Source organism: Prionailurus viverrinus, chromosome B3 (genome assembly GCF_022837055.1).
Source record: "Prionailurus viverrinus isolate Anna chromosome B3, UM_Priviv_1.0, whole genome shotgun sequence".
Classification (NCBI taxonomy): Eukaryota; Metazoa; Chordata; class Mammalia; order Carnivora; family Felidae; genus Prionailurus; species Prionailurus viverrinus.
In genome coordinates, this window is record NC_062566.1 from 104,241,148 (window position 1) to 104,268,784 (window position 27,637).

Below are 27,637 nucleotides of genomic sequence, written 5' to 3' on the forward strand. Positions count from 1 at the left end.
ATTCCTTCCTTGGCTGTCTGCATTCCATATTGAGTACTGTCACCTGAGGTTGTCAGCTGTTTCCCTGAGCCCTGGTAGTTTTGTTGATTAGAGTTAGGGGCTTGGGCCATAGAAGAACCACTGTGTTTGGCCTCTTCCTGTTTCAACATTGTCTAACCCCAACTAGCTACTCTGCAGGTTGTTATTAGTCACATGGGGGACCCAGCAAGAGAGATTCCAGTCTGTCACCTGTGGGGCAACAGCCTCAAAGCACATGTCCCATTGGAAGTGAGATGAAACAGTCAGTACAGTGGTTAAGAGAAAAGACTTCAGAGCAGACAGACCTGGTTTCAATGAACCAGGTTTCAATGAACGTCTTAGCTTCAATGAAACACTATTTTACCCAAAGTAAGTACTTCTTTGAGGTTTTTTCCTTGGTTTAAAGTGGGCCCAGGGTTCTTATGCCTAAAATAAGACGATCTGACATGTACTTAACAGTTTATGTTCTCAAAAGAAAAGAGCACACTTAGGGCTCAACCTAGTGCTGGGGAAAGAAGTAAAGAAATGCTTCATAAATTCTTCTTGGTGGTGATGAAACTAATGTTGGAAAGAGGTGAGTGATTATTTGTTTACCATTCTTTCTGCTATTCTGGCATGCTGGGAGAAAATGACTCCTGCAAATTTTTAATTATATAGAAAATTATTAGGGTAACAAAAAATATTCTGAGTTGGGCCAGAAATTATGGGAACTATGGTAACAAACTCATTCATAGGAAGTATATCAATAAAATCAACTGGCTCTTTCATCTTTTTCTTTTTAAAAAATGCCATGTGGTTGGAACTGCATTGATCTTGGTGATAAGTTATATTGATTTCTACTGCTCTGCTTTATTGCACCAAGTCAAACAATCATTCCAGAGACCCCAAACCTCTCTTCTCCAAATTTCTTACTTTCTGACCTTGCCACTAGATGACAATCCATTCCTGCATTTTAGCCAACGAGTGAGGGCAAACACTTTGACTTAATTGTTGTGCAATTGTTTACTACTAGGTGTCCAAGTAAGATCTGAAGGAAAACTTTATTTACATCCTCTGAACATCCTAATGCAATTATTGGAATGCAGTACAGTTAAATAGCTATGCCAGACAAATGGAAATGAATTTTCAGCTTAAGTGTTTGACTGTCACAACTTAATTATCTAGATCTAGTATTTGGTACATTTTCTGAAGTTCTTGAAAATCATGCTGTCACTTCTTTATATAGATTCAAAATCAACACATTATTAATAGGAATTTAACCTTACTTCAAAACCATATTGACAAAAGTGATTATAAGACTACATTCTTTAAAAAAATTTTTTTAATGTTTATTTATTTTTGAGAGAGAGAGAGAATGCATGCACACAAGCTGGGGAGGGGAGGGGAGGGGAGGGGAGGGGAGGGGAGGGGAGGGGAGGGAGGGCGAGAGAGAGAGAGAGAGAGAGAGAGAGAGAGAGAGAGAATGAATGAATGAATATGAATGAACCCGAAGTAGGCTCCATGCTGACAGCAGAGGGCCTGATGCGGGGCTTGAACCCACAAACTGCAAAATTATGACCTGACCTGAAGTCGGCTGCTCAACTGCCTGAGTCACCCTGGTGCCCCAGACCACATTCCTCATTAAGACCATAATTAATATATTTTGGTTTGGAGAAATGAACGTTTCTCTCAAAAGTTAAATTTCAGTCGAGCAAAGCTAATACCTCTATGATGTTGTGTATGAAAGACCACTGTCCATACTGAATCAGGATGGAAGGAAAGGGGTATAAAGACATTGAAAGTGTTTTTTTTTTTTTAACGTTTATTTTTGAGACAGAGAGAGACAGAGCATGAACGGGGGAGGGTCAGAGAGAGGGAGACACAGAATCTGAAACAGGCTCCAGGCTCTGAGCTGTCAGCACAGAGCCCGACGCGGGCCTCGAACTCACAGACCGTGAGATCATGACCTGAGCCGAAGTCGGATGCCCAACCGACCAAGCCACCCAGGCGCCCCGAAAGTGTTTTGACATAAAATTTGAGGTGGTGGTTTTTGCATATTATACAGTTCCTTCACATGGCTTTTTTTTTTTTTTTTTTTGATGCCTTTGGTTATACCTACTACTGTGCTAAGGGTCCTGGGGAGATAAAAAAGAATATAGTGAATAAAGAAGACAGAGGATGGGATCATTTGGGTGAAGGTTATTTATTGAGATGATTAAACCAAAACACTAAGGACCCCTAATAATTTGTGGGTCTTTGAAAATATTTGAGGGTATTTGAGACTTTTAGGCCAAGGTAATATTTGGATGCCATCATATATATTTTATGTAAAAAAAATTCTTTGACAATCTAGTTAGTGCTGTTATCTATCTTTTGCACCAAGATGTTCTGCTTGCTTCTTATGCTACTATGTTTTCTTTTCATGTATGGGATTCTTTTGTTTATGAGGGACCTAGCAAAAATATTCTTCAGGTTTTTTTTTGTGCAAAATGGTAATGATAATATCTACCTAATAGAAATATTACATGTATTAAATAAGTTTGCTATATCCTAAATTCAGCTACAAGTGACAGAAAACCCCAAATTACAGTGCCTTAAATAGGTTAGAAGTTTATTTCCATCTCACCTAAACAAGGTCCACAGGTAGTTTAGTTTGGGGCCATTTTGTTGGCTTCTTGTTCATCAGGGACCCATGCTCCTTCTGTCTTCTTGTTTCACGATTCTCAGCACACCTCAAAGTTGATCTTAAGACTGATGTTAGGGGCGCCTGGGTGGCGCAGTCGGTTAGGCATCCGACTTCAGCCAGGTCACGATCTCACGGTCCGTGAGTTCGAGCCCCGTGTTGGGCTCTGGGCTGATGGCTCAGAGCCTGGAGCCTGTTTCCGATTCTGGGTCTCCCTCTCTCTCTGCCCCTCCCCCATTCATGCTCTGTCTCTCTCTGTCCCAAAAATAAAATAAAACGTTGAAAAAAAATTAAAAAAAAAAAGACTGATGTTAGTATCTCCTTGGCCAACCGTTAGTCATATGGCCTCATCTGCCCTTTGGGAGTGCTGAGAAATACCATCTTTATTCTGGGACTGCCATTCACCCAGTTGCTAATTGGTGGTTCTATTCCTAAGGAGGAAGGAGGAAATAGGTATTAGGAAAAAGTAGTGGTCTCTGGCATGACAGCCTAGGATAGTGTCTGATGTAAGATGTTCTTCAATTGTTCCCTTTTCTTCCTTCCTCCTTTTCTTTTCCCTCAGCTTTTTATACCTGGGATGAGTCCTCCTGTGTAGGTTGGAAAGTGTTAAGCCTGAAAAGAGCTTTTTGGCAGTAAAGAGGGAATTCCTGTGGCCATTTTCAGTTAATTTGTGATTGTGGAAGAAAATCTTGGCATAGATTAGTATCAAATCATGTGTTGTGCAAAGAGTGTTCACTGTGGACACAAACTGATGTATTAGCATTTGCATTTAAGTAGCTAATTATATTCTCAGCATTTAAAATTGTGGAAAACAAACACTTTCCAGAATTACTTCGGAAACTATTTAGCACTACATAGACCCATTGTCATTAATAGATGAAAAATAAAGGATTCTTCTCCAGGATTTTTGGGAGAATATAATTATAGTTTTCCTATGCACAGTTTTCCTATGTGTTCTCTTCTCAGGAAAATTTCAAGGTTAGGCTTTATTATGGCTGTCTTTCATATTTTTGCTTTATTTTCCTCTAATGGTCTATGATGCAATGATTATATTCCTCTCACTTTTCATTTGAAGTGAATGAGTCAGAATTTCTCACTTTGAAGGTGAAGTCCTGAAAGAGTTATCTGAAAGCTCTGTGAGGGCTTGTGTATGATTAGTGTTTTATCTTCAAGGAAAGGAGTTGTTTTTTCTTCATCATTGTGGATATTTCACAAGAGTGTAAAACTTGAAAATTCAAGGACTAGAGTCATAGTTCAAATTGTGTAACACCATTGTGTTTATGAGGGCAGAGACTTTCTCTCCCTCAATATTGGCTAGACTATCAATAAAAGAATATTGCCTAAATGAGCAAATTGAATAAATGAATTGTCAACAATGGTGGGTGATGTGACTTAACAGCACATGTGTAGAAGATATAGGGGTTTTAGTTAACTTAGGATTCAATAGGAGTTTAAGTTGTGTCTTCCAAAAAACTGAGATAACAGATGCTAGAAAGTAAAATAAGGTTGATCCTGCCCGAATTAATGTGCACAATGAAAGTAGAATACATGCTTTTCCTGGTTGAACTTCATGGGAAGCATAGTATTTAGTCTTTAGTGCCACCCAGTGAAAGACATAGAAGGCATCAAAGTATGAATTAATCATGAAATCTCAGATCGGAGTGAACTTCAGAGGATATGTATTCCAATTCCCCTTCTGATTCTTGGATACCCTCTACCATACCCCTAACAAGTGAGAATCCAGTCTCTGTACCTTCCTAGTGATGGGCAACTTAATTCAGTTTGAGGCATACCATTTCATTTTTCAGAACATTCTTTGTCTATGCTTTGGGAAAAGATGAGTGTGACCAGGAAAATAAAAGAGTGTAAAAATAATGTCTGATGAAGGCCACTTGCAAGGAGAGCACCTACCAATTTTTAGAAGAGCTGTAATTGTGAAAGAGGAATTGTTTTTGTGTTTGCTTAATAGAAGAAGTGGACCTAAGCATGGGCCAGATATTACCTCTGAAGCAGAGGACCTCGGAAGGTTTTATGGGGATGGATTTTAGGGGAATGCCAATACATTCTATGAATGGATTTACAAAATTTTGTTTGTGTATTTTTCTCTTCTGGGAGAGAATTGAAAGCCTTTATCAGTTTTGAAGGGGATTCTTAGTTCCAGAGATTGGAACCACTGTGCTGAGGCTTATAACTCTGAGTTTGTACACTTTTTTCAAAAGTATGTATGAAAATAAAATGCCAGTTCTTTCATACATAGGGAAAATAGACTAATTAGACATCCTATAACAATTTCTCAGCTGTACTTAAATGACTTCTTTTGTATGAAGTGGGAGTATTTAAAATCTATTACAACCCAACAATAATGGCCCTTCATGCCACATAATTTCACCTGATTTGTTTCACAGAGTAACAGCTCAGTTACTTTTCCTGGATTCAGTTTTACTTATGACCTTCTGTGATCCTCCAGGACTTAAATTCCTGGAAGTGTGGCTTTATCTCAGCCTGAAGTTCTATAGAGCTATTCAGTGAAGAAATGAGTGATTAATATTTGGGAAATAATGTATTTTGCTTCCATGTTATGATATTCATTGGAGACTAGGTATTTTGTCTCCATCAAAATCCTGGCTGTGATCTTGAACTTGTGTTTCATTGTAGGGGCTGTAGGCACCAATGAGAGAAACAAAGCACTCTTATGATTAGCAAAATATTTATGGATAGAGTCTGAGTTTATCCAGGACAGCAAATTACATCTGTTCCCTAAAGGGAATAGTTACTTACGGTTCAATAGGAAATGAATAAAAATTTGGAGCAAATTTATCAGGAAGATAATTTTGCTCATAAAGAGAGAACTAATAATGCCACTGAACAGGTGGTTATGAAGTTGAGAAAGAATTATTAAATGAGTCAGGCAGAAGGTTGCAGTAGCTATCATGGTGAGTCAGACCAGTTTCTCTACCTCCTCTTTAGCAAACATTCCTTTGGTGATTCTCACACTCAAATAAGCATCTAAATTTCCTTCACCCCTTTCAGACGGGAGATGTTTTGTGCAGTTGGAGTGTGCATTATTCACTCCAAAGAGGGTAAAAAGATATTAGGACCTAGAATTAGGAAAAAATTAATAACCTTGAGTTAGAAGAAGGGGAAGTGTGAGTGCATTTTCAAGGAATATTTAGGTAGCCTTGAAGTAATTACTGAATCAACTCTTTCTCAAGGAAATACCATACCTGGTTTAACCTACTTTGTGGTTGTGAATGTTCCACAGAGCCAGGTGAGTTGTCAACAACTCTTGGGCTAACATTGGTGTCCTAAGGGAAGGGGGATGGTTTTCTCTGAAAGTAGTATATGAACCATAGTAGGTGTGAAATTGGTATTTAATCTATTAAAATTATGTTTTATTCTGAATTAATTTGGGAATTTTTGATGGCTGAGGGTTTAACCCCTGGTGGATCTGTGTCATGTTAATTCATCTGACTGTGATGGGAAACAGAGGGAGGTTAGGAGTTGGAGCTAGATGGAGGCTGGAGGTGGAGGGATGCCAGAAAGGAGAGAGAGGAAATTGACCAGAGCTGTAGTAGGACTGCATTGCTTTGCCCTCTTGTCACTGGAGATAGGAATGGACATTCAGGGACCCTAAGGGAAGTAGGTGTTAGAAAACTGTTCACTATGCAGCAATTTGCAGGAAGATAGTATATAACCAAAGTTTCACTTCTCTGCTTGTGTCAAGTTTTAAACTTGCCCTTCAAACTTTGCCCTTGATACAGCCTCTGTTTAGCCTACTTTCTATGTGTCTGATTACCCAGCCAGGTGTATGCAAGGATTAGTGATCTATAGTCCCCAGAAATCCGATGACAACATGGTTTGGCATTTGAGGACACCTGAATCTTTTACTTCTAGGTGAGAAGGCCACTCTTCCCGGGATTGGCAGGAGAAGGTGGTGGCAATTACATATTGTTCTAGTTTGCAAAGCTGGTTTTTTTTTCCTCTAAGATTGGCTCATGTTTGTAGATATTGGCCATTCCTCCATTCAAAGGTACACTGGAGGGGTCTGTTTATTTTTTTTAATAAAAAAATAAACTGGGTTTAAGAACTGAGCATTGCTTTCTTTGGAGGCTAGTGTATAGAAAGAATACAGCTTGTTATCAGGAACATGATAATGAGGATAAGTACATAAATAAGGATAAAAGCACATGTCAAAGCACTGTCTCCTGCAGGAAGAATGGCGATTTAATAGACAGAAGCCTGACACTTCCTGTGTGCATAGTCATTACTGACAACCTGTGAGTGTGGGGAAGTACTTTGTACCATGGAGGAAGAACATTGCTAAATGTCTATGAAAAATCCTCATGCTAACCAAATTTTTGCTGCTTTGCCTGCTCAACAGTGGCTTAGTTTTGCTTTTCTATCCATTCTGAGGCCCAACAGAATAGTGGTTCAGAGACAACTAGTGAAGAAACTTCTGATTATTAGTTATGTAGCCATCTCTCCTAGCTGTGCTCAGTATCTCTCTGTAAGAACTGTTAGAGCAGGGGCACCTGGGTGGCTCTGACTGACTCTTGATCTGGGCTTAGGTCATGATCTCACAGTTCATGGGATTGAGCCCCTTATAGGGCTCTTCACTGGCAGCATGGAGCCTGCTTGGGATTCTCTCTCTCCCTCTCTCTCTGCCCCTCCCCTGCTTGCTCGCTCTCTCTCTCTCTCTCTCTCTCAAAATAAATAAATAAACATAAAAAAAAAACTGGCCGAGCAGATTCTGTGACTAGTTTTCTAGTCAAGCCTGCTCACTAACCTCTCAGGTTTGGCAGTCCAGACAAACATTGTTGGAGTCACTGGAGGTTTGAGTGGTGGATATGAAATGAGGAAAGAAAATTCTAGGTATCTATGATTTCATACAGTGAGATGGAATAGATGAAATATGTGTGTTGTATGAAGAAGAGAATGTGTACTGGGCAGGTGAAAAAGACAGATTCAGAGGCCATGTGAGGAAGACTAGCCTGGGAGTTGGGCCATTGGTAAAGTGGCCTTGGGCAAGTCATTAATTCTTTTCCTCAGTGGCCTCATGTTTAAGAGGCTGTTGAATTCACTCTTAGGACCCCTCTGGATCTAAATATTACCCACATCCCTCCTTCTGGGCTTTAAATGTTTCAGGGGAGAATATTTGCTTCAGTAGTAGTTAGACAAAACCAAAACTGATACGACCAATACTTTTTTATTTTTTGAACACTTTTTTTTCTTTTTTCTCTGCTCCCTGATATAGAGCGAAGACACGTCTGAAATATATTAGATTTATGTTACCACTGCATTGATAGAGCATTTGTGTACCTGGTCAATATGTGTTATGAGAAGCCTGAAATGTGGCTTTGGGTGATCAAATGGGTTTTCTTAGTTTTCTCCATGAGTACTTCTAAAAAGCATTCCCCAAATTAGCTGTAAGAGTGATTTAAAACTTCTGGTATCTTAAATGTTTTCAAATGTTGTTTAATTGCCTTTTTTCCCTTTTCTTTCTTTTTTTTCTGAAAAAAATAGTTAAGACTTCTGAAAATATACCACAGTCTTTGTAGAACTCAGTTCACCAGATTGAATTATATATAAAGCAGTTATGTGGTGCCATTAACTTAGAGGAGTACTTTAGAATTTCTGGAAACATAAGGCAGTTTTTCCTATGGATTTACTTGAGTGAGAAGGGGGCCAGCTTGGTTAATCCACCTTGGGAATAATCCTTCTTGCCCTGTGTAGTGCTCACATCTAACATTCTTTACCTGTGGACGCTGGGTACAAAGTGAAGATATCCTAAAGAAAGACTTCTTTCCATGTGATTCATGCTAGAGCAGACAGTTTGCCCTGCTTATCTCTTTTGCTTCATCCAGGAGCTTTCTGTGCTGCTGTATCTCACTTCTTTTTATCCAGTCCAGACCTCCTTCCAGACCATCTGCTCACAGAGCCAAATGCTACTGGGAATGTCTACTCACGTCTCATGAGTCCTTCAAGTACCACATGCATCCACATTGCTATCTTTGTCAGCTGGTCCCTTGCATGTGTTTCCTGTCTTTGCGAGTGGTAACAGCTTCCATCTGCCACTTAGGCTCCAACTCACTCCCCATTTCTGATTGGCTACCAAACCTTGGAGGTTTCAACCTCCTATCTGGTGGAACTGCCTTTTCCACCCTATTTGAATTGCTATTGCCATCCTTCAGGCTCTCCTTTGGATCAATGTAATGATTTTTAAATTGGCTGTATAGGCAGAATAATGCTCGCCCCTCCCCAAGAGGTTCATATCCTAATCCCCAGAACCTGTGAATGTGTTACGTTCCATGACAAAGGGTAATTAAGGTTGCTAATCAACTGACCTTATAAAATACGGAGAGTAGCCTGGATAATGCAGGTGGGACCAATATAATCACAAAAGTCCACACAAATAGAAGAGGGAAGCAGAAGTGGAGCTCAGAGTGGTGTGCCTGGAGGTCTTGATCTGCCCTTGCTGGCTCTGATGGGGAAAGAAAGGGCCATCCACCAAGGAATCCAAGCTGCTTCTAGAAGCAGAAGAAAAGGTAGCGAATTCTCCCCTAGAGCCTCCAGAAAGGAAGGCAGCTCTGTTGACACCTTGATCTTGGCCCAGAGAGACCCTTTTTGGACTTTTGACCTACAGAACTGGAAGATAACAAATCTGTGTTTTAAGTCACTAAGTTTGCAATAACTTGTTAAAGCAGCAATAGGAAGGAAACTAATACCCTGACCTTCCCACTTCTCTTTTGCCCCCATTCTCAGTCTACTTGCAGAGCTGATGTTACTCCCTGGTCTTTAGAACTGTTTGATGGTCCCGCCACCTCTGCATTGTCTTTGTTTACTCAGTGTCTCAACACTTGGTACATAGGAGGCAATGAGTCAGTGTTTAATGAATAAATGCAAACAGCCCATTTTTAGCATTGTGGTACAATTCATGATTTTCAATTTGAGTAGATAAAACTAAGGTAATCAACTGATTTTTAGTTTTATACATCCCTTTCTGGGAACAGGATGAAGCAAACATATATGCTGTCTTTTCTTTTTTAAGCTTCTATTGGTTTTAAGTTACATTATAGCATTTTGTTATGACCAATTTGATGAATTAAAAAAATATATCCTGCGAAGACCACTGTTATTATTTTGATGTGTGACTTCCTAGTTATTTCTACGTCTGCATCTATATTTTTTAAAGAGGATATTTCACATATTTGGAAACTTTTGACTTAGTGTAGTCTGAACATTTTTCTTGCAGCCCTTTTAATGGATGCACAGAATTCCTTTGTGTGGCTGCTTTAAACTTCATTTAACACCTTTCACATGTTATTGAACTTTTGTTTCCAATTCTTCTCTATTATGAACAGCACTGCAACTAATATCTTTTCACTATCGTCATGCATACCTATGATAATTTCCTTGGTAAATTCTTAGAATGTAATACCTGGGTCAGAGACTCTGCAATTTTTATGGTGTTTGATATGTATCACAAAACTGCCCTCCAGGAAAATCACACCAGTTTGCGCTGCCACCAGCGGTGTTCTTTCATCCAGTTGACCTTCATGCTCTTGACATCTTCTGGATATACGGCAGGGCTAGAGAGCATGACATCAAAGGTGACAAGAGGATCGTTTTACATTGAAGGTGGGCACTGCTTTAACCAGCTGAACACAGACTGGGTGCTGTGGTCACTAGCCAGCACACCCAGCTCCTTTGTAACTGAGACATCCTCCTGTCCTCTCTCCAGAGGATTGGTACCATTGCTACTCAGAAAAGTGTGTGGGTTGGCCTCCCCTTTCCCAGCACCTCAGCTACCAGAAACCAAGGGTGGAATCATGGCCCCCACCTGTTTTTATAGACTTCTGGTCTCTGGCAGGAGTCTGTAAAGGAAACTTGGTATGGAGGAAACACAGACCCTCTTATCTCCCTGAGCTCCCCTGTCTCATTTTTACTCCAGACCTTATTTACTCATGAACTTGAGCTACTATGACTCATGTACACAGTTGCCGCATGTTATGCAGTATGGAAGTCTCCTTATGTGGGGAAGTGTGAGTCCCATAAATGTCTGCTGAGCGGACCAGCATGACATCTCTGCTCACTCAACATGAACGACCAAAGCCTACCAAGCCCAGACTTCCAAGCCCAGGCAGTTTCGACATGGTTGGTAGTTGGCATTGGCTGTGGTTGTCTCTGGAAACACTGACCTGGCATGTACAGAAGCATTAATAAAATATCAAGTTTATTAGTTGCATTCTCTTTTTGGTGGAATAGTTTTTACCCTGTGAGTGTAGGAAAGCAAGTCTAGTTGCTATGGCAACACAAAGCTTTCAGCCACTTGTTTGTTATATTCCTTTTTTGGTTTATGGAGTGGTCTGTGGAGCCTCTTGAAAGATGTGCTGCTTAGTGTTTGACAGTTAAATCAACATGCTGCCTGACAGAGATGAGAGCTGGGTGAAGGCAAAGGGACAGGCCACAAAGCTCCTTTCTCATTGTTTGCTTTCACAAAGATTCTGGCTTTGGAAAGAGGGCACCTGAATCTGGAGCAAGGACTATCACTCTGTGTCTCTAAAATTACAAAGGAAAATCATTGACAGTTGGAACCACCAAACTTGTCTTTTTCATCCTGTTTTCCCACCTTTCCACCCCCGTCCCTAGATGTGGGAACATATAATGAAGTTATTTTCTCTTGAAAATCTAAGGTGTGAAAACTACTCTAACCAGCCCGTGGACCCTGAAACAAAGGAGGTGTTGGGAAAAACAAAACAAAGTTGGCCTTTTCAGGGTAGGAAGTCCCACCGTTGCCTTCTTGCCTGTGGTCTGAGGAAAGTGTGTGTTTACTGTGTGGTCCTTCCCCAGCGAAAACACCTGGTTGTGTGTGGGAATCTGCAGTTCCTTAGACTCCGGGGACCTGGACCTGTTTTTTGTGGGTTGGTTCAGTGTGGACAGTGAGATTTAGGTTATCAGACATTTCTAGGATTGCCTACATGGCCAATCATTTGAACATTAGAAAAAACTATTTTCTTTCTTTTTTTTTCAATATATGAAGTTTATTGTCAAATTGGTTTCCATACAACACCCAGTGCTCATCCCAAAAGGTGCCCTCCTCAGTACCCATCACCCACCCCCCCCCCTCCCACCCCCCATCAACCCTCAGTTTGTTCTCAGTTTTTAAGAGTCTCTTATGATTTGGCTCTCATTTTCAATTTGAGGTAAAAGTAAATTTCTATAGCAGAAAAATTATAAAAATAAGGAGAAAATTTTAAAAATCACCTGTATTTCATTCTCACAACCCTCAAATTAACATTTTGGTGCACATTTTATATGTGTGTATGTATGTGTGCATGTGCATATATATGTACATATGTGTGCCCATATATGTGCATGCATTCATATATGTGCATCGCTGTTGTTTTTGTAGAAACATGGTATTTTGCTGCATATACTTTGTATAAATTTTTCATTCGACTATGTATCATGAGGTATTTCCATGCCTATAATAACTCTAATGATTGCATAATCTTTTAAAAAATTCACATAGATATATTTTGGTCTGGTTCAACCCTTCTTTCAATGTTTGATATTTAGGTAGTTTCTGATTTTCTATTTCTTTTTTTTTTTTTTAATTTTTTTTTTCAACGTTTATTTATTTTTGGGACAGAGAGAGACAGAGCATGAACGGGGGAGGGGCAGAGAGAGAGGGAGACACAGAATCAGAAACAGGCTCCAGGCTCTGAGCCATCAGCCCAGAGCCTGACGCAGGGCTCGAACTCACGGACCGCGAGATCGTGACCTGGCTGAAGTCGGACGCTTAACCGACTGCGCCACCCAGGCGCCCCTGATTTTCTATTTCTTCAAACAATTCTGAGCTTCCCTTCTCATGTACCTCTATGTAAATATCTTTAAAAAGTACCCAGAAAATCAGCAAGTGCTCATTAAATATTAGTTATCTAAAATCTTTTTTCAAACTGGAAAATCAGTGTGAGGAAAACCCTCTAACGACTGAAAACATGGAACACTTTATGAACATTTCAATCCTAAAGCTGCCATGTTGCTACAGAATTGAGGCATGGTTATGCAAAGGAAACTACAGGAAGAGGTCTGGTTTGGGACTACACTGGTGGGTAAAATGTACTGTAGAATGCATCAAGCTGCATTGCACCAGGTGCCAAGGAGATGACCCTGCAGCATGGGATGCAGCATAGTGGACAGAGATTGGCTTGGGACTGAGGCAAGCTCAGTTTTCCTGATTCTCCCACTAATTTGCTTGTACAACCTTGCACAAGTTCTGTTTCCTCATCTGTGAAGTGATAGAATTGTTCTGATTGACCTCTGAGGTTTCTTTCCGATCTAAAACTCAGTGGCTTGAAGCCAACTCTGCTCTGTTTAATTCATCTGTGATAAGCAGAATGGACCTTTAATATACCTACTAGAGTTTAAAACTGTGTAGCCTAGGCAAATTACAACAGTTTTCCTGTAGTGAACCCTAACACTGTTCAGTGAAAGAAGACTTTCGCTTGCCCACCGTCCATTCCTTCTTTCCTCTTAATTTTGCCTGAGGGAGTCACCACTACCCATTGCAGATAGTTTGGGTGGTACTTTGTATTAAGTAGCTCCCCCAGCTAAGAGGTCTGTGTGTCCCACCAGCAGATACTCAGAGCCCCACAATAATCAAAGCTTATTTGCATTGATAGCAGTTCCCTATCCTGTCCTGTCCACATGCCCAAACTGCTCTCACTGTTTTTCCATGTTATTGTTCCCTTTTCTTTCTAATCTGTGGACTTTGGATATCTTTTCATCAAAGTCTGGTTTACTTTTTAGCCAGAATAGGATTCTGTTGTTGATAGGGAAAACCCTACCCCTTCATTGCTGGTGCTGGCCTTGTCCTAGTTCTCCAGTTGACCAGGGCTTTGTGACCAGCAGGCAGATCACTCCCATCTCACTAAGCTTGTGTGTCATGATCTGTGTCATTGATGGTAATGAAACCAATCTAGTGAGGTTGTTGGTGGAAGTGGGGGGGTCAAGGTGGACCGGACCACGTGATACTGTAAGGGTAGGGTTGGCACACATTAGAAGAGTGATGAATGTTAGTTTTCCTTCAACAAGGAGTTTCATTAGGAAGGTGCTTGGACTGTGAATTTGAAACCTTCACTCGAATATGTCACATATGGGGGCGCCTGGGTGGCTCAGTCGGTTGAGCGTCCAACTTCGGCTCAGGTCATGATCTCACTGTCGGTGAGTTTGAGCCCCGCGTTGGGCTCTGTCCTGACAGCTTGGAGCCTGGAGCCTGTTTCGGATTCTGTGTCTCCCTCTCTCTCTGCCCCTCCCTTGTTCATGCTCTGTCTCTCTGTCTCAAAAATAAATAAACGTTAAAAAAATTTTTGAATATGTCACATATGGACCCTAAATCAATAGACTTAGAAAGATGTTTCTGATAATAATTGTGCTTAGTTTGTTCTTAATCTTTCTTCATATCATGGTGAGCACATAGTAGGTGCTTTCTAAATACAAAATCTTTTGAATGGCTTTTAAAAACCCTTAACAATGACATAGGAGAACATTTGTTATACACGTTCTTAGTATTACACTTTTCATAATTGCTACTGTTTTAATAAATTGAGCAAAGGGCACAAATATTCTGGCCCTTTGACCAGAGCTTAGAAATATTTTCACTGGAAGAGCCTTTATTTAACTATATTGTTTTAATGGAATTTGAGATGTGCAGGAACATTTTAATTATCAGAATCTTCTTTAGAGAAAGCCTCTGAGATTTGAGACAAGTTTACATATTATTATATGAATCACAGTTTGCTTTAAGAGCTTATCTAAATCCCATGTGTTTGAGGGGAAAAGGGAACTCGGAATGAATCCATCTAATTTTCAGCTTTTTTCCTAGGAGAGATTCGTGATTGAAAGTCAGAATGGGGTTATGTGCTGCCTTTTTTCATGGTTTCTAGTGGAAGTTATAGGGTTTCCATAGTAATGCGCAAGGACTCCTCATTTCCTGCCATGATTTCCTAGCAAACAGAAGAGCACTGGTAACTATGGTTTAGTGTAAGTGACAAAGTTGACAGCAGATCATGCTAAATTTGTTCTGGCTGTTCAGGGATGGGTAGGGTAGAGCACCGTACTGTCAACCAAAGGTGACGACTCCCAGCTTCACAAGGCAAATAACATGTTTCCTGATCGTCCAGTGGCAATGGCAGAGAACACTTGGCGTTTTGACTAGGGGTGAGGCAGGTGCGGTCCTGCCATATTGCCCCTGAGATCCACTAAAGAGTTTGCATTTGAAGAAATACTGATGTTGCTACAGCTCTATCTTCTCCTCCTCCCCTCCCTCCCTCCCTCTCACTTGTTTTCTCCCCCTACCCCACTTGTCCTGTGGCCATCCCCTCTGCTCCCTGCTCCATCTCTTCCCTTTCTGTGCTCTTACAGCCACAGTTTCAGCTGTTCAGAAGGCAGAGGATAGTGGCACAGGATGGTGGCTCAGTATCCTGGGGAGTGGGGTCATACGTCTGGCCACCGTCCCTGGCATCTTTCTGTTACCCTCAGGCTGCTGGGCCTGGCATGTTCCCTTCCTGTGACAATTCAGCCTGTTTTCAGGTTTCCTAAAAATAGCAGCATTCTACCTCATGTCACAAGGTGTACCTGCACATCCTTGTTTTGTTAAATCTGAACAAAGTGTTCCCATTGGTGAATTTAGAGGCACTAAAAAAGCCTCCTCAGCAGCTGTCCAGCCGAAGTATGCATTTGTCTTATAGACAACAAAGCCAGCAGAAATGAGTGAGCTAGGAACAATGCTATCACCCACCTTGCTGCTGGTTCGGTGGGACTTCCCAGTGGGCCATGATGTCTCTGTGATTCCATTTGCAAGAGCTTCAAAGTTTGCATTTGCTTTAGACTCATGTTGTTTTGAAATAGTATTCCATCATGATTTTCAAAGTTGGTTATCATTCAAAATCACTGGAGCAAGCACAGTGTTAATGGCAACCATATATGTCAGTTTGTAGCTTTTTTCTCTGCTTACTTAACACAGTGAAGTGATTTAATAAGTTCTAGAAAAGTCAATGTGATCCTTTGTCTCAGGAGAAGACTAATTTCCTTACCTTGCCATTCATGAAGGGAAGTCCCCTGAAAGTAAGAGACTTGAGAGCTGTAAGACTTACTTAGCTTTTAGATTTTATTTAAATGTTGTCAACTCCTACCTGTGTTCTACGTCTCTTGCTCTTTTGGTTAAAATCACTGAAGCATATGCTGAGAAAGTTGTTGATGACCTCAGGGCCAGTCAAGGTAATTATCTTGGCACATACCTACTTTAGATGGTCAGGAAGCCCTCTTCTGCCCTTCCACGCAGACCTGGTGAATACTGGGAGTTCCCAGTAGGAGTATGGTTTCAAAGGCATAAGTGGAAATTCATATTTGGTACCAGACTCCCCAGATGTGAGGTGGCTTTTGGCTTTTTAGTCCAGAGAACTGGAGGAAAAAAGGGAGAATGGAAACTCCTCCTTGCTGCAACAGTGGGAAACTCCAGAGTCATGTTTATGGGCAAGCTTAGAATCCATTCACTCACATAACTCCATCCATCACCTGCTTGCACAGGTGGTGTGTGTGTGTGGGGGGGGAGGTTAAGCCTGACATATGAGTGTCCTGCCTTGGAGGATGTTGTGCTGCAGTGAGGAACACCCACTCATATTTTCATCTGATGCCTCTTTGGAGCTGCCTCCTCTCTTCTCTCTCTCTCTCTCTCTCTCTCTCTCTCTCTCTCTCTCTCTCTGTGTGTGTGTGTGTGTGTCTCTCTCCCTTCCTCATTCCCTCCCTCCCTCCCTCTCTGTCTCTTACACACACACACACACACACACACACACACACGGTATTACAGGGAGGAAACTTGAAGGGTGGAGATCACACACATTTAGCCTGTAAGCTTAGTATCCAAAGTTAAAGAAATTTTTAAGAAGTAAGATGCTTAAACAGGGTAGAACTGCTACAGACTCTCTCTTCACACATTTTCCTCTCACCCTCTTCCCTGGTGTTTAGTGAATGGTACTCTACCCAAGCACCATGACAGATGCTTTATGAGACTGGGGATGAGGCAGGGTAGAGAGTGCCGGCCTTACTTTCAAGTTCTTTACGATGTGGAAATGCTTTAGCTATAAAAGGCTGCTTAGCTTGCCCGGTATTAAATGGTCATCATGTAGGTGGTGTGGAAATGCTATACAGTTCATCTTCATAGTTGGTTGGAAGGAGACATGCAAGAGGGGACTTGGAGTAGGAAGGCATTCTTAGGAAGAAGTTGGGTTATAGGGTCAGAGACCTGGTAGTGGACAAGACCATTCTGCCCAGAGGAAGTGAGTTAAGGATGCTAATTTTGTTGAACTATGAGTTTCCCTTGGGGATACAGTGGGATAAACTTGGGAAGTTTGCTTGCAGTTGGACCACATATAGTTTAAAGAGGAATTTAGGCTTTGTCTTGTAGCACAGGAGCTACCGTTAACACAAGTTGAGTGAGAGCAACATGGTACAAATAGTACTTGGTGAGGATGAATCTGGTGTAGTGTTAAGGATGAATTAGGGGACCGTGAGAGCATGGAAACAGAATCTAAAGACACTTTGTGGTAGTTCGTAAGAGATACATAAAATACACAAACTGAGGGGTCTTGGTGCTTGGCAACTTGGCTGCAGAAGCCTGCAGGGACTTCAGTCATTTTCTCCTCTGATTGTCAGTCTGTTTTAGGGTCGGGAACAGATACATGTTTATTCAGTAAGACAGCTAATAATTCTCTCATGTACATGTGTGGTTCAAGGGAAGACACCTGTACTAGTCCCTTATGGCTGCCATAACAAGTACCACACCTGAGGTGGCTTCAACAATGGAAATGTATTTTTATAGAGTTCTGGAGAATAGAAGTCCCTGAGCAAGATGTCCACAGGGTTGTTTTCATTCTGAAGCTTCTGTCCTTGGCTTTTAGATGACCATCTTCTCCCCTTGTCTTTTCTTTGTGCACACACATGCCTATGTTTGGATCTCCTCCTCTCATAAAGACATCGACTAGGTGGTTAGGGCCCAGCCACAAGACATCATTTGAACTTAATTACCTCTTTAAAGACCTTATCTCTAAACATGGTCACAGTCTCAGGTACTAGGGGTTAGGAATTCAACATGAATTTTGGGGGAACACAATTCAATCTATAATAGCACCTATGGATGAAAAAGATGAAGAGCAGCAGGAAGACCAAGGCCAAGCATCTTCCCTGACCCCTTATCCAGGCTCTTGCTCTCTGTTCCTTATGCTAAAATGGACATCTCCAAACAGAAGTTTCCCGAGCCAGCTTTCTGTCATCCTTTTCTAGGACAATGTAGGCTGATGTCATCTGGGGGATTTTCAACTCCCAATTTTAGGATTAGCAGCCTTTCTCCTTTTTTTGTTTTCATTTTAACTTCTCTGGCAATGCTAGTTTCTTACCACATTTATTCCAGTCGTCTGTTTATGTGCATGATAATTTTTTATAACGATGGGAGGGAATCTCTGAAGAGAATTGGAATATATAAAATAAACAGATGCATTAAGGTACAGCTACAGAGTTTTCATAAATGTCTGCCTTTCAGGACTAGTACTTGTTTCTGACTTCTCTCACCTCTACCTCTGAGATGACCTTCTCTTTATTTCTAGTGTTCTCTGTTCCCATCAGCTGGCTGAGGCTGGAGCCTCAGGTCCCTATGTCCTCGCTTCTAAATTCTCATTCTACTTGGGACCTTGGGCCCAAACTGCTTTTTTTCATAGTCACCTGAGCCCCTGCTGACAGTGTTTATTTCATTCTAGCCTGAAAAAACCCATAATGAGTGGAATGATTAGAACTGGGGGCTCCAGACAGACTACAAGGGTCAAATCCTGGCTCTGACACTTTGTCCTCTGCAACTTTGGATACGTTACTCTCCAAACCTCAGTTTTTTTCTCATGTGTTAAGTGAGGATAATAATAGTTCCAACCTCAGAGGACTGTGAGATTTAAATGAGTGTAAAGTGCCTGGCACATAGTAAATGCCATGTGAGTGTAAACTGTAATAATTATTATTTTGCTTGCCTTTGTTCTGAGTAGCTTCCTTGGAGATTCAGATCTTGTTTGGCTCTTTCTACATTTCCCCCCTACCAGGCTTCCCTTTTGTAACCCAGGCAGGGGTGGGCAGGCTTCCCTGGAATCCTCCTCAGACCAGCTGTCCGTTTATTAGAATGATAAGCAGAAGTAGTTGACAAGGTCTATAAATTGTGCTTGTCTTGGGGGCAGTTCTGCTGGCACAGTCCCAAACAGGCTCTGCTTGAGCCTTTGCCTTCTGCTCAGGCCAGGAGAGCAGTTCCCTATGTAGCCAATCATGAGCCCTTGGAGTTTCCACAAAAAGGTGGTGCTGCTCAGGCCATAGCAGAGACATTGCCCTTTTCCTTTGCAGAAGTACCACCTTTTTAAACCCAGCCATCTTTTATGATCGAAGGAAAAGTTTGGAATGGTCTGTCACAATGGGGATGGGTAGCTCTTCTTCTCATCTTAGTTGGGGTCTGCAGGACACACATCTCTGTTGGTGTTGAAGGTAAGGCTCAATGCCTTTTTCAGTTTGAACAGGCTTCTGCATGATCACAGTCCTGGTATGCAAACACCAGCTTCTCTTCTTCTTGGGCAGGCTTCTGCTGGGGACCTTGTAAGTCATTAAGTGGCCCCTAGTGGACCCCTAGTGAGACACTCCATAATCACAGGGTCCTCAAGAGCTCCAAGATTCATAGCTTTACCATCAAGGCACAAACTCATGTACAAAGGAGTACTAATTCAGGTATACACCAGTGTCTTCACTCTTGAGATTACTCTTTGCCTTGGGCAAAGGGTGACCGTTTTAATCTTTGAATTCTGCATTCTTAACCTTGTTCTTCCCTGAAATCCGAGGTTGATTTTGTAATCCCTAGTGACTTTGTGACAAGTTCTTTATCTTTCTTCCTTCCTCCAACATTCTCCTGCTTCCACAGGGTAGAGCCTCCCGCTCGGCACCTCTTGCTGTATCCTCTCTTGCTCAGCCTGTGGCTTCCATCTTAACTAGTTAAACAGAATCTCCCTTTATTTCTTCTTAGCTCTGTGGCTCATTTAGTGCCTCCTTCCCAGTCTCCAGCTCTCCCCCAAGAGGAGGGCCCCATTACCAAGGCTACAAATGTGCCCCTTTCCCCACAGCAAGTGCTAATGCATCTATCTCAGTGAGGTGTAGGGCAGGCCCTTAATTTCTAGTCAGGACAATTGAAATGATTTATCTTAAAGATGATATCTAAATACAAGTCAACAAGCCTTTCAGAAAATATCTGGAGCCAAATGAAATTCATCCAAGGGCAGAAGAGTTTCCTTGCCTTTGCCAAGCAAGGCTTCTTTGGCCATATGTACAAAAATATTACTCATCAATCAAACTAATTTATTTACCAATGTTAAAGATGTTCAAAAAATTGGCCAGAGCACACTACCTTCCTGTAGTTTGACAAGGCATATTATATAAATTACACATTTCAGATATTGGTCTTATTTTTATTTTAGAACTGTTAATAAGATAAAGTATTGCTTATAGAAAATGGGCTGTTTTAAAAGCAAGTTATTGGAATGTTTCTTGCTAAGTCACTCAACCTCCTTTAAATTTTTTTCTCATTTTACAACAATTGATCTTTATATCCCCTTCTTCAAGTCTCATTTTGTGTAAAATACATTTTCCATGAGTGAAGCCTTCCTTGAAAATCTTTATTAAACTTCCTGGGGTTCAGAATCCAATGCAGTCATGAGTGGGTGCTCAGTAAACAGGTTGGTTTTATGTGTGGGAGAACAGGCTGTATTCAATCTTTACTCTCTTCAGTGGAGATCTCAGTGGTGTTATCAAAATGGGACTCCACTAGGTTTAAATAATGAAAGTTCAGCTGGGAGAGATGTTAGATAAGCTGAGAGATAAATTTCCTCTTCTGTTTTTGTACTCACAGCAGGATTCTGAAACAGAATCTCTGTGGGAGTTTAGGTAGTTGCAATCTTATCAAAGATATGTACAGAATATTTTTTTGGTTTTGAATTGATATTTCAGTGAATGCTTTCTTAAACCTGGGATGGGAGTTGAAAGGAGAAAAATAGGAGAGAATGTCTTGAGATGTTTTAATGCATTCTCAGAAGTTTTGGTTTGATTTGCTTATATTCCAGGATATTGTGGGACTAAAGTTTTTTTCTATATATTTGCATAATGCTTATAGTTTATCCTCCTTACAAGTCTACCAAATATAAATTGGTTCAAAATCAGAACATTCTCAGGTAATGTTTTCTGTTGATGGGTCCTGCATATTACTGTTCAGACATTGTGTAGAGCTGAAGGAAATGACAATTTGTATTGAAAAAGAAAATCAGAGGCATCAAAGGACAATCTTTAAAAAGCTTCATTTCTGTTGTTTTTCAAAACCAAAAGTTGTATAGGGCCATCTCACATTCTGTGGGGAGGAGGGCAACAAGTAAAATTGCAGAGTTACAATTATATGTTTTGAGGAATGGTTGAAGAAACTTAGAATTCATTAGGTTAGAGTAAAAGTTTGGGAGGCCTAAGTGCTGTCTTCAGCATTGGCAGGGTTGATACTGGCTTTCTCTGTGAAGAAGAATGTCTACCTAGAAGATATGAACAAAGAAGGAATGGGTTTCTTGGCCAAGGAGTGAGCTTCCTGGCCATCAGCAGTGTTCAAGCAGATGCTGATGGCTGTCAATCAGAGTTGGTATATACTGGATTCCTTCCCTGAGTGAGATGTAGGAGGTTCTTGGTGGGGAGAAGGGCACTACTGCAAAGATGCTGTGATTCTGTAAGAGGATTTTGAGGAGAAGCAGCAGAGAGAGGTGAAATCAGAACTGTCAGAACGCACAGGAAATCCCAGCTCTGGTCTCAGCTCTGCCACCATATTGTTAGGTGTTTGGAGTGGATATCTTGGCCTGTTTGGAATTTAGACTTTATTTTTGTAACATGAAGGGTTGAATCAGTGCCCTCCAGGGTTATTTCTAAATCCACAGTTTTAAGATAATAATTTTGCAGCCTGCACATTTGCTAGGATTCTGCAGGCCCTGAAACACTGATGGGCCTAAAGCATAATACGAGAGCAGCTTGTTGGAGCTAATAGGATATACCATGCACAGGATTCGTTTTTGTAAGCAGTCTTCCAGAGACTAACCTCATTCCATACTCTAATTCAGTTATCGTTTATATGCAATGAACCCACCAGTAATTTAAGATAAAACATAATCTTGGAGGTTACACTTTTTAATTTAATTAAGTTAGCATGCATTATGGATCTATTATGAGTAGGCATCAGGAATATAAAGATGAATAAGCAGACACCATCTCTAGTTTCAGTAAATTTACAGTCTAGGGGGAAATCACAGCTAGACTAAACAAATAATGATGTTAGACATGAGTTAGATATCAAGATCAAGCACTGCGCCAAGTGCACAGTTATATAGCCTGCCTGGTGAGAAAGGGATAGGCTTTGTAGAAGAGTTGTCTTTCCAGTGGGTCCTTAAGACGAGCAGTACTTTGCCTATTGGAAAGGTCATTCCAGGGAGAGGGATTACCTGGAGAAAACATGCAGAGGTTTGAAAATACATGCAAGTTTAGAGAATAGTGAATATCTATCTGGTAAAGCCAAGCATGGTGTATCTGGGAGGTGTGCTTGATAAGCCAGACTAAAATGGTGGTTTGGGGCTGAGTTGGAAAGGGTCTCAAATGTTATGGTAATAGTTTGAACTTTAATCTTGAGGTGGTGGGGAGTCCTAGAATCTTTTATGCATGACTGTAGGTCTGTGGTTCATATGGCTAACCCTGTTATGGGGTAGTAGACTAAAAAGGTGGTTTGGGGCTGAGTTGGAAGGGATCTCAAATGTTATGGTAATAGTTTGAACTTTAATCCTGAGGTGGTAGAGAGTCCTAGAATCTTTTATGCATGACTGTAGGTCTGTGGTTTATATGGCTAACCCTGTTATGGGGTAGTAGAATGAGTTGGCATTGGGGGGGAGAAGGGATCTGGCAGTATTCAGCCTAGGTGTGTGCGTGTGTGTGTAATAATCAGTGTTCAGCTATGTTCATCAAATGACCTCAGTCTGAACCACACTATCCTGTAAGTTTATTAAAGTAACTTAGTCCAGCTAAGTCCTCTTCACCAGAGACCCAAATTATATTTTTAAGAAATTAAACAGTTGAAATTTTGAACTAGGCTTAAAAAAAAAAACAAGGAAGGAAGGAGGGAGGGAAGGAGAAGGAAAATAGATTCAATTTGGAATCTTTGTAGAGGTTCTGCCTAGTAAGAGTCTGACTCAAGCACTACATTAAGAATAGAATGGTGAGGACTTTAGAGGTTTCAGAAGACTTTTGAAAAGGATACTGAGTTAAATACTAGGCTTGATAATTTTGGTAATTCCTACAGGACATCCTGGAAGAGAGATATGTGTCAGATTAGAGTTTCAGTTTAGAGGCACATACTTGGTAACCCTCAGTGACGGCTGCAGCCATGAGAATACACAAGATATCTGAAGGAATGCTTTTAAAATAGGAATGGGACCCAAACACAGAATCTTAAAGAATAAAAAACTCTGAGAGGTGAGCAGAGAAGTGGAACTCTGAGAGAGTAGGTAAAGTGATAAGAAGAGAATCCTAAATCAAAATTCTAGTGATGATTTAGGCATGTAGAAAGAAAAGTTGAAGAATAAAGATGTGTGATGTGGGTTCTAACTCTGCCCAGAGGTCTGGGTATTCTGATTTTTAATGACCATTCTGAGATCTGAGCAAGAGTGTCCTTGGGAGAAGGTACTTAAGTAATTTACCTCATGGTGGGGGTGGAAATAGACTTCAGGAAAACCCCATTTTGCATGTTCTTTTTTCATTGCTCAGCAGGCAACCCTTTGACCTATAATTTCATTTTAAGTGGAGCCACACCAAATAGAGATTGACTATATTCCTTTTTTTTTAAAGTTTATTTCACTTGAGGTGGGGGGAGGGGCAGAGAGAGAAGGAGAGAGAATCTCAAGCAGGCTCTGTGCTGTTAACACAGAGCCCAACGTGGGGTTCGATCTCACAAACTGTGAGATCATGACCGGAGCTGAAATCAAGAGTTGGTCGCTCCACCAACTGAGCTACCCAAGATTGATTGTAGTTCTATAGATACAAAGTTGGTTCTAGTTCCTGGGCTGGGAATAACCATTATAATAAAAAAAAAAATTGGTGTCCTGATATATCACATATCTTATTGACAGAAAATCACATAGATGTCCCACAGTCCTGCCCTCAGGACCTCACATCATCCTGGGTTATAGAGTTAGGTAGTATAGCGCTGGATCTGAACCTCCTAACTCAGGGCCAAAAGCTTTTTTTTTGCTTCTACTCTGCCTTCCTGCATTTTGCCTCTGGCTGATTTAATTACAGTGAACTAGTCTTCAAGATTCTGAGCATCTTGTGGTAAATGCTAAATATCATATTCTTAAACCCTGGAGTAGTATTTGGACTGTGGTGGTCTCACTCGGATGTACCAATAATTGAAGCTCAGCTTGAACCCATCACCTTACCTCTTTTCGTGTTTCACAGCATCAGATGATCTTCAGTAATGCATGAAAGAAATTTATCTCCCTGCGACTCCGATCTGGTTAGGGTAGCTCTTCCGGTGAGCAAGTGACTGGTGGAGAGACCGGTATCTCAAGAGGCACAATTTCCTGGTAATAGTGATCAGCACATAGCATGCTATGAAATCAGAGCTTTGTTCCACAAGACTTTGCAACATGGTGCCTGCAAAGCAGTGGAATAAAAGCACTATCTTCTGTGCCTCAAAGCCCCACTTTTACAGTCCTTGTTTGCTTTGCTAATTAAGAGACTTTCACAAATCCCTCTTGACCCAAATGTGTAAAATGTTGCATGTTGTTTTGACTCTCCTAATAGCTTTTGTTTGGCACATTCTGAATTTATAAGGTCAAGTGTAATTAGCTCCAGATATCCAAGCCTCCATTGGGAATAATGTCAAGGAGCAGCGCGTCTCAAAACCTACTTAAAAATCTCTGACATTTTTGCATCTTTCAAAAAATGTTCAAACCTCTAAATTGGCCTTGATTTTGAAAGGGTAAATAGGGAGAGGTTTGAGGGAGTAATTGGGATGAGTCAGATACTTAGACTCAAGGTTGAGAGTAAAGGAACCCTTTTAGAGGAACCTGACATAGTTGTGTTTTAAGATCAATATACATGCCTACCACGTGGAGCCAGACCTCTGGCTTTCATGCCTACGACAGTTTGACCCCATGTAATCTTCCCTTGATGTGCCATAATTACCAAGTGGAATGCCTAGTGCAGATGGCCTCCCATGCTTCAATGCACAACCCTTCTGGGTAGGGACGCTATGCAGTGGAGTGATGTGGGCACGTAAGTGGGTGGAAACTTTCTAATGTGTCACAATAATAACGATGCAGAATCCTTTTGCTGTTCAACTTCCCCTGGAACTTCAGCCCACGCAGCAGCCTACTTGGTTCACAGTCCAATGTGAATGCTAGACAATTAGCAGCTGATAATGAAGAATGCCATGGGAACCAGTGGGAAAATAATAGCTTACTCCAAGGATATAATGAAATGAAATTAGCACAGACAGTAAAACAGACAATTTATGCTGGTGCTTTTTTTTCTTTTTTCCTTTTTTTTTTTGTAATTAAAAAGAACCAGTAAATGCTTCTAGTAGAGAAATATGAGAATCGATTAGAATCCCATCTGTTTTGGAAAGGGGTTCTATTCAGAAATTAATTCCAGAGAAACTTATATTTTTCTACTGAGGAACTAGAATAGGTAAAAAGCACCTATTTTATTTGAATACAATGATAATTTTGTTCAGTGTTGTTACCTAAGTGGTTGCATGTGGTCTGAACTTTAGACAGGGATACTAATGCCAGATAATTGATTTTACTGTTATATTATCTGAAATGTCAGTAGATTTTCAGTGTTCTCAGCTAATTTTTAGTAACAAAGTGAACTTGTATCTCTGTGGATGGATAGACAAAAATACATTGTTTGAGAAATTGGGCATTTAAAGGACCCTTAAATCTTCTTCCTATTTCTGGATTTCTCATATGCTGCTTAGTCCTTGAGCATAAAGCTCTGCATACTACTTTTTGGGGTCAAAAGCTATACTCAGTTTACCTCTGACCTTGTTTGCTGTCTTTCCTGGGAGGCTTTCAAGTCCTCAGGTGGATGGATGCCTGGAGAAGGATGTAGACATGCTCAGGCAATCCTGAATTCTTTTTAAATTTACTTTTATAGAGATATTATGAAGTTTAATGAAGTCTTTACAATAATCTTTAAAAATATTTAACTGTACTAGACTTCAGGGAAAAATTTTTTTGAGGGTATTGGATTGGTAAAAAACAATTTTGTTAAAATTCCAGTCTCACTGTGTGGGCAGTCTTCTGTGAGTTGAAAATAAAGAAGTTATAAACAAATCAAAATTATATTTCACTCCAAATGCTTTCCAAATGCATTTGTTTTGGAGATTTGAAGAAAGTTGGCTATCTTTCTTCTGATATTTTGTCTGCCTGAAGTAGACTTGTCTCTCAATTTCTCTCATTTATAGAAATATTCTCTTTTTACTTGAAAGCTAAATTGCCTCGCTGATTCAACAACTATTCCACCAAAATGATATACATGTATTTTCTCTGATGTTTCAACATGACATGCTTTAATTGGACATATGTTCCTAATTTTATCATATAATTATATTAAATTCCATTGTGTTAAAGTTATAATGAACGATATCCATGCTGATTGATTTTATTTGGCGAATGACATATAAATTGTACAATGCCCATATATTGCTCAGTTAAGTTCAGCAATATGAGCATGCCATTAAAAAAACAACAATCCAAAATGTTGGCTGTAACCTTCTAAACCATCAACATTATCTAATTCCCTTTGCTTCTTTTTCAATCCTCTCCCTCATCTGGGAGGATGTGGGAAAATGGAGAGGTTGGAGACAGTGGAGAATAGTTGAAGTGTTTAGGGAAAATCAGACAAGTGGAAAGAATCTCAAAAGTTCCCTTCATGGACCGATTGGTGCACTTCATCTACTTTCTTCATTAAATGCTGCTTCTGAGCTAACCATCTGAGCATTAAGGGAAAGGAAAGCAAGCTTGCTGATAATTCTTGGCTTCTAGAAGTGTGTGTGTGTGTGTGTGTGTGTGTGTTTGTGTGTGTGTGTGTGTGTGTGTGTGTGTGTGTGTTAATGCTATGGGAGAATTAACATTTTAAGCACGTAAAGCAGACAGGTTAGGTTACATAATTCTCAGAAGGAGATGGACACATTTCAACACACATTTGTTATTATATTAAAGATAGCACCCCATGTATACCCCAAATGCTGTGTTCTCGACTGTTTTGAAAAATGATTGGTTGCTAGTGACTCCATATGTTGCTATGTTTTATTTTGGAACATGTTAAAATCTCACTTAGGTTTCATTAAGCCATTTTTTGAAAGGTCTATTTTTTTCCTTGCAAAGAATTTGTTTGAGTATGTAGTTAACATATCCTTGTTAGCTATTACCAGGAAGAAAATTTAAGTGGAACTACCCATTTTTATTTAAATATATATATTTTAAATATTTTTATAAATATTTTATATTTCATAGTCCTAGAAATTTTTAGAAAAATGATTGACTATCCATTAAGGTTGTTGAGGTTATAATAACTAGACCTAAATTTAGACACTGGAAAAATAATATGCTAAGCATCAAAGACTTCGTTCTGTTGTTGTTGTTAGTAGTGGAAGCATTACCAAAGGAAAAAAAGAAAATTAAAGGCCCCAGTTTAAGTTATTCTATGCTAATTTTTAAAAGCAATTTATTTAATTTTGTAGTTGGTTGTAAAAGCACAGGTAATGATACAAATGAGTCTAATTGTACAGATATTTTAAATTTGTGC

General features: G+C 40.3%; 1 protein-coding gene across 1 annotated transcript in view; it reads left to right on the plus strand.

The window, feature by feature from the left end:
• The first annotated feature begins 277 nt into the window (after positions 1–277).
• SYT16 (synaptotagmin 16) overlaps positions 278–27,637 on the plus strand; it is a 162,877-nt gene continuing 135,517 nt past the window's right edge. Inside the window, exon 1 of the mRNA XM_047864721.1 lies at positions 278–387. Coding sequence (XP_047720677.1) covers positions 333–387 — 55 coding nt within the window. The 5' untranslated portion in view covers positions 278–332. The remainder of the gene's footprint in view (positions 388–27,637) is intronic.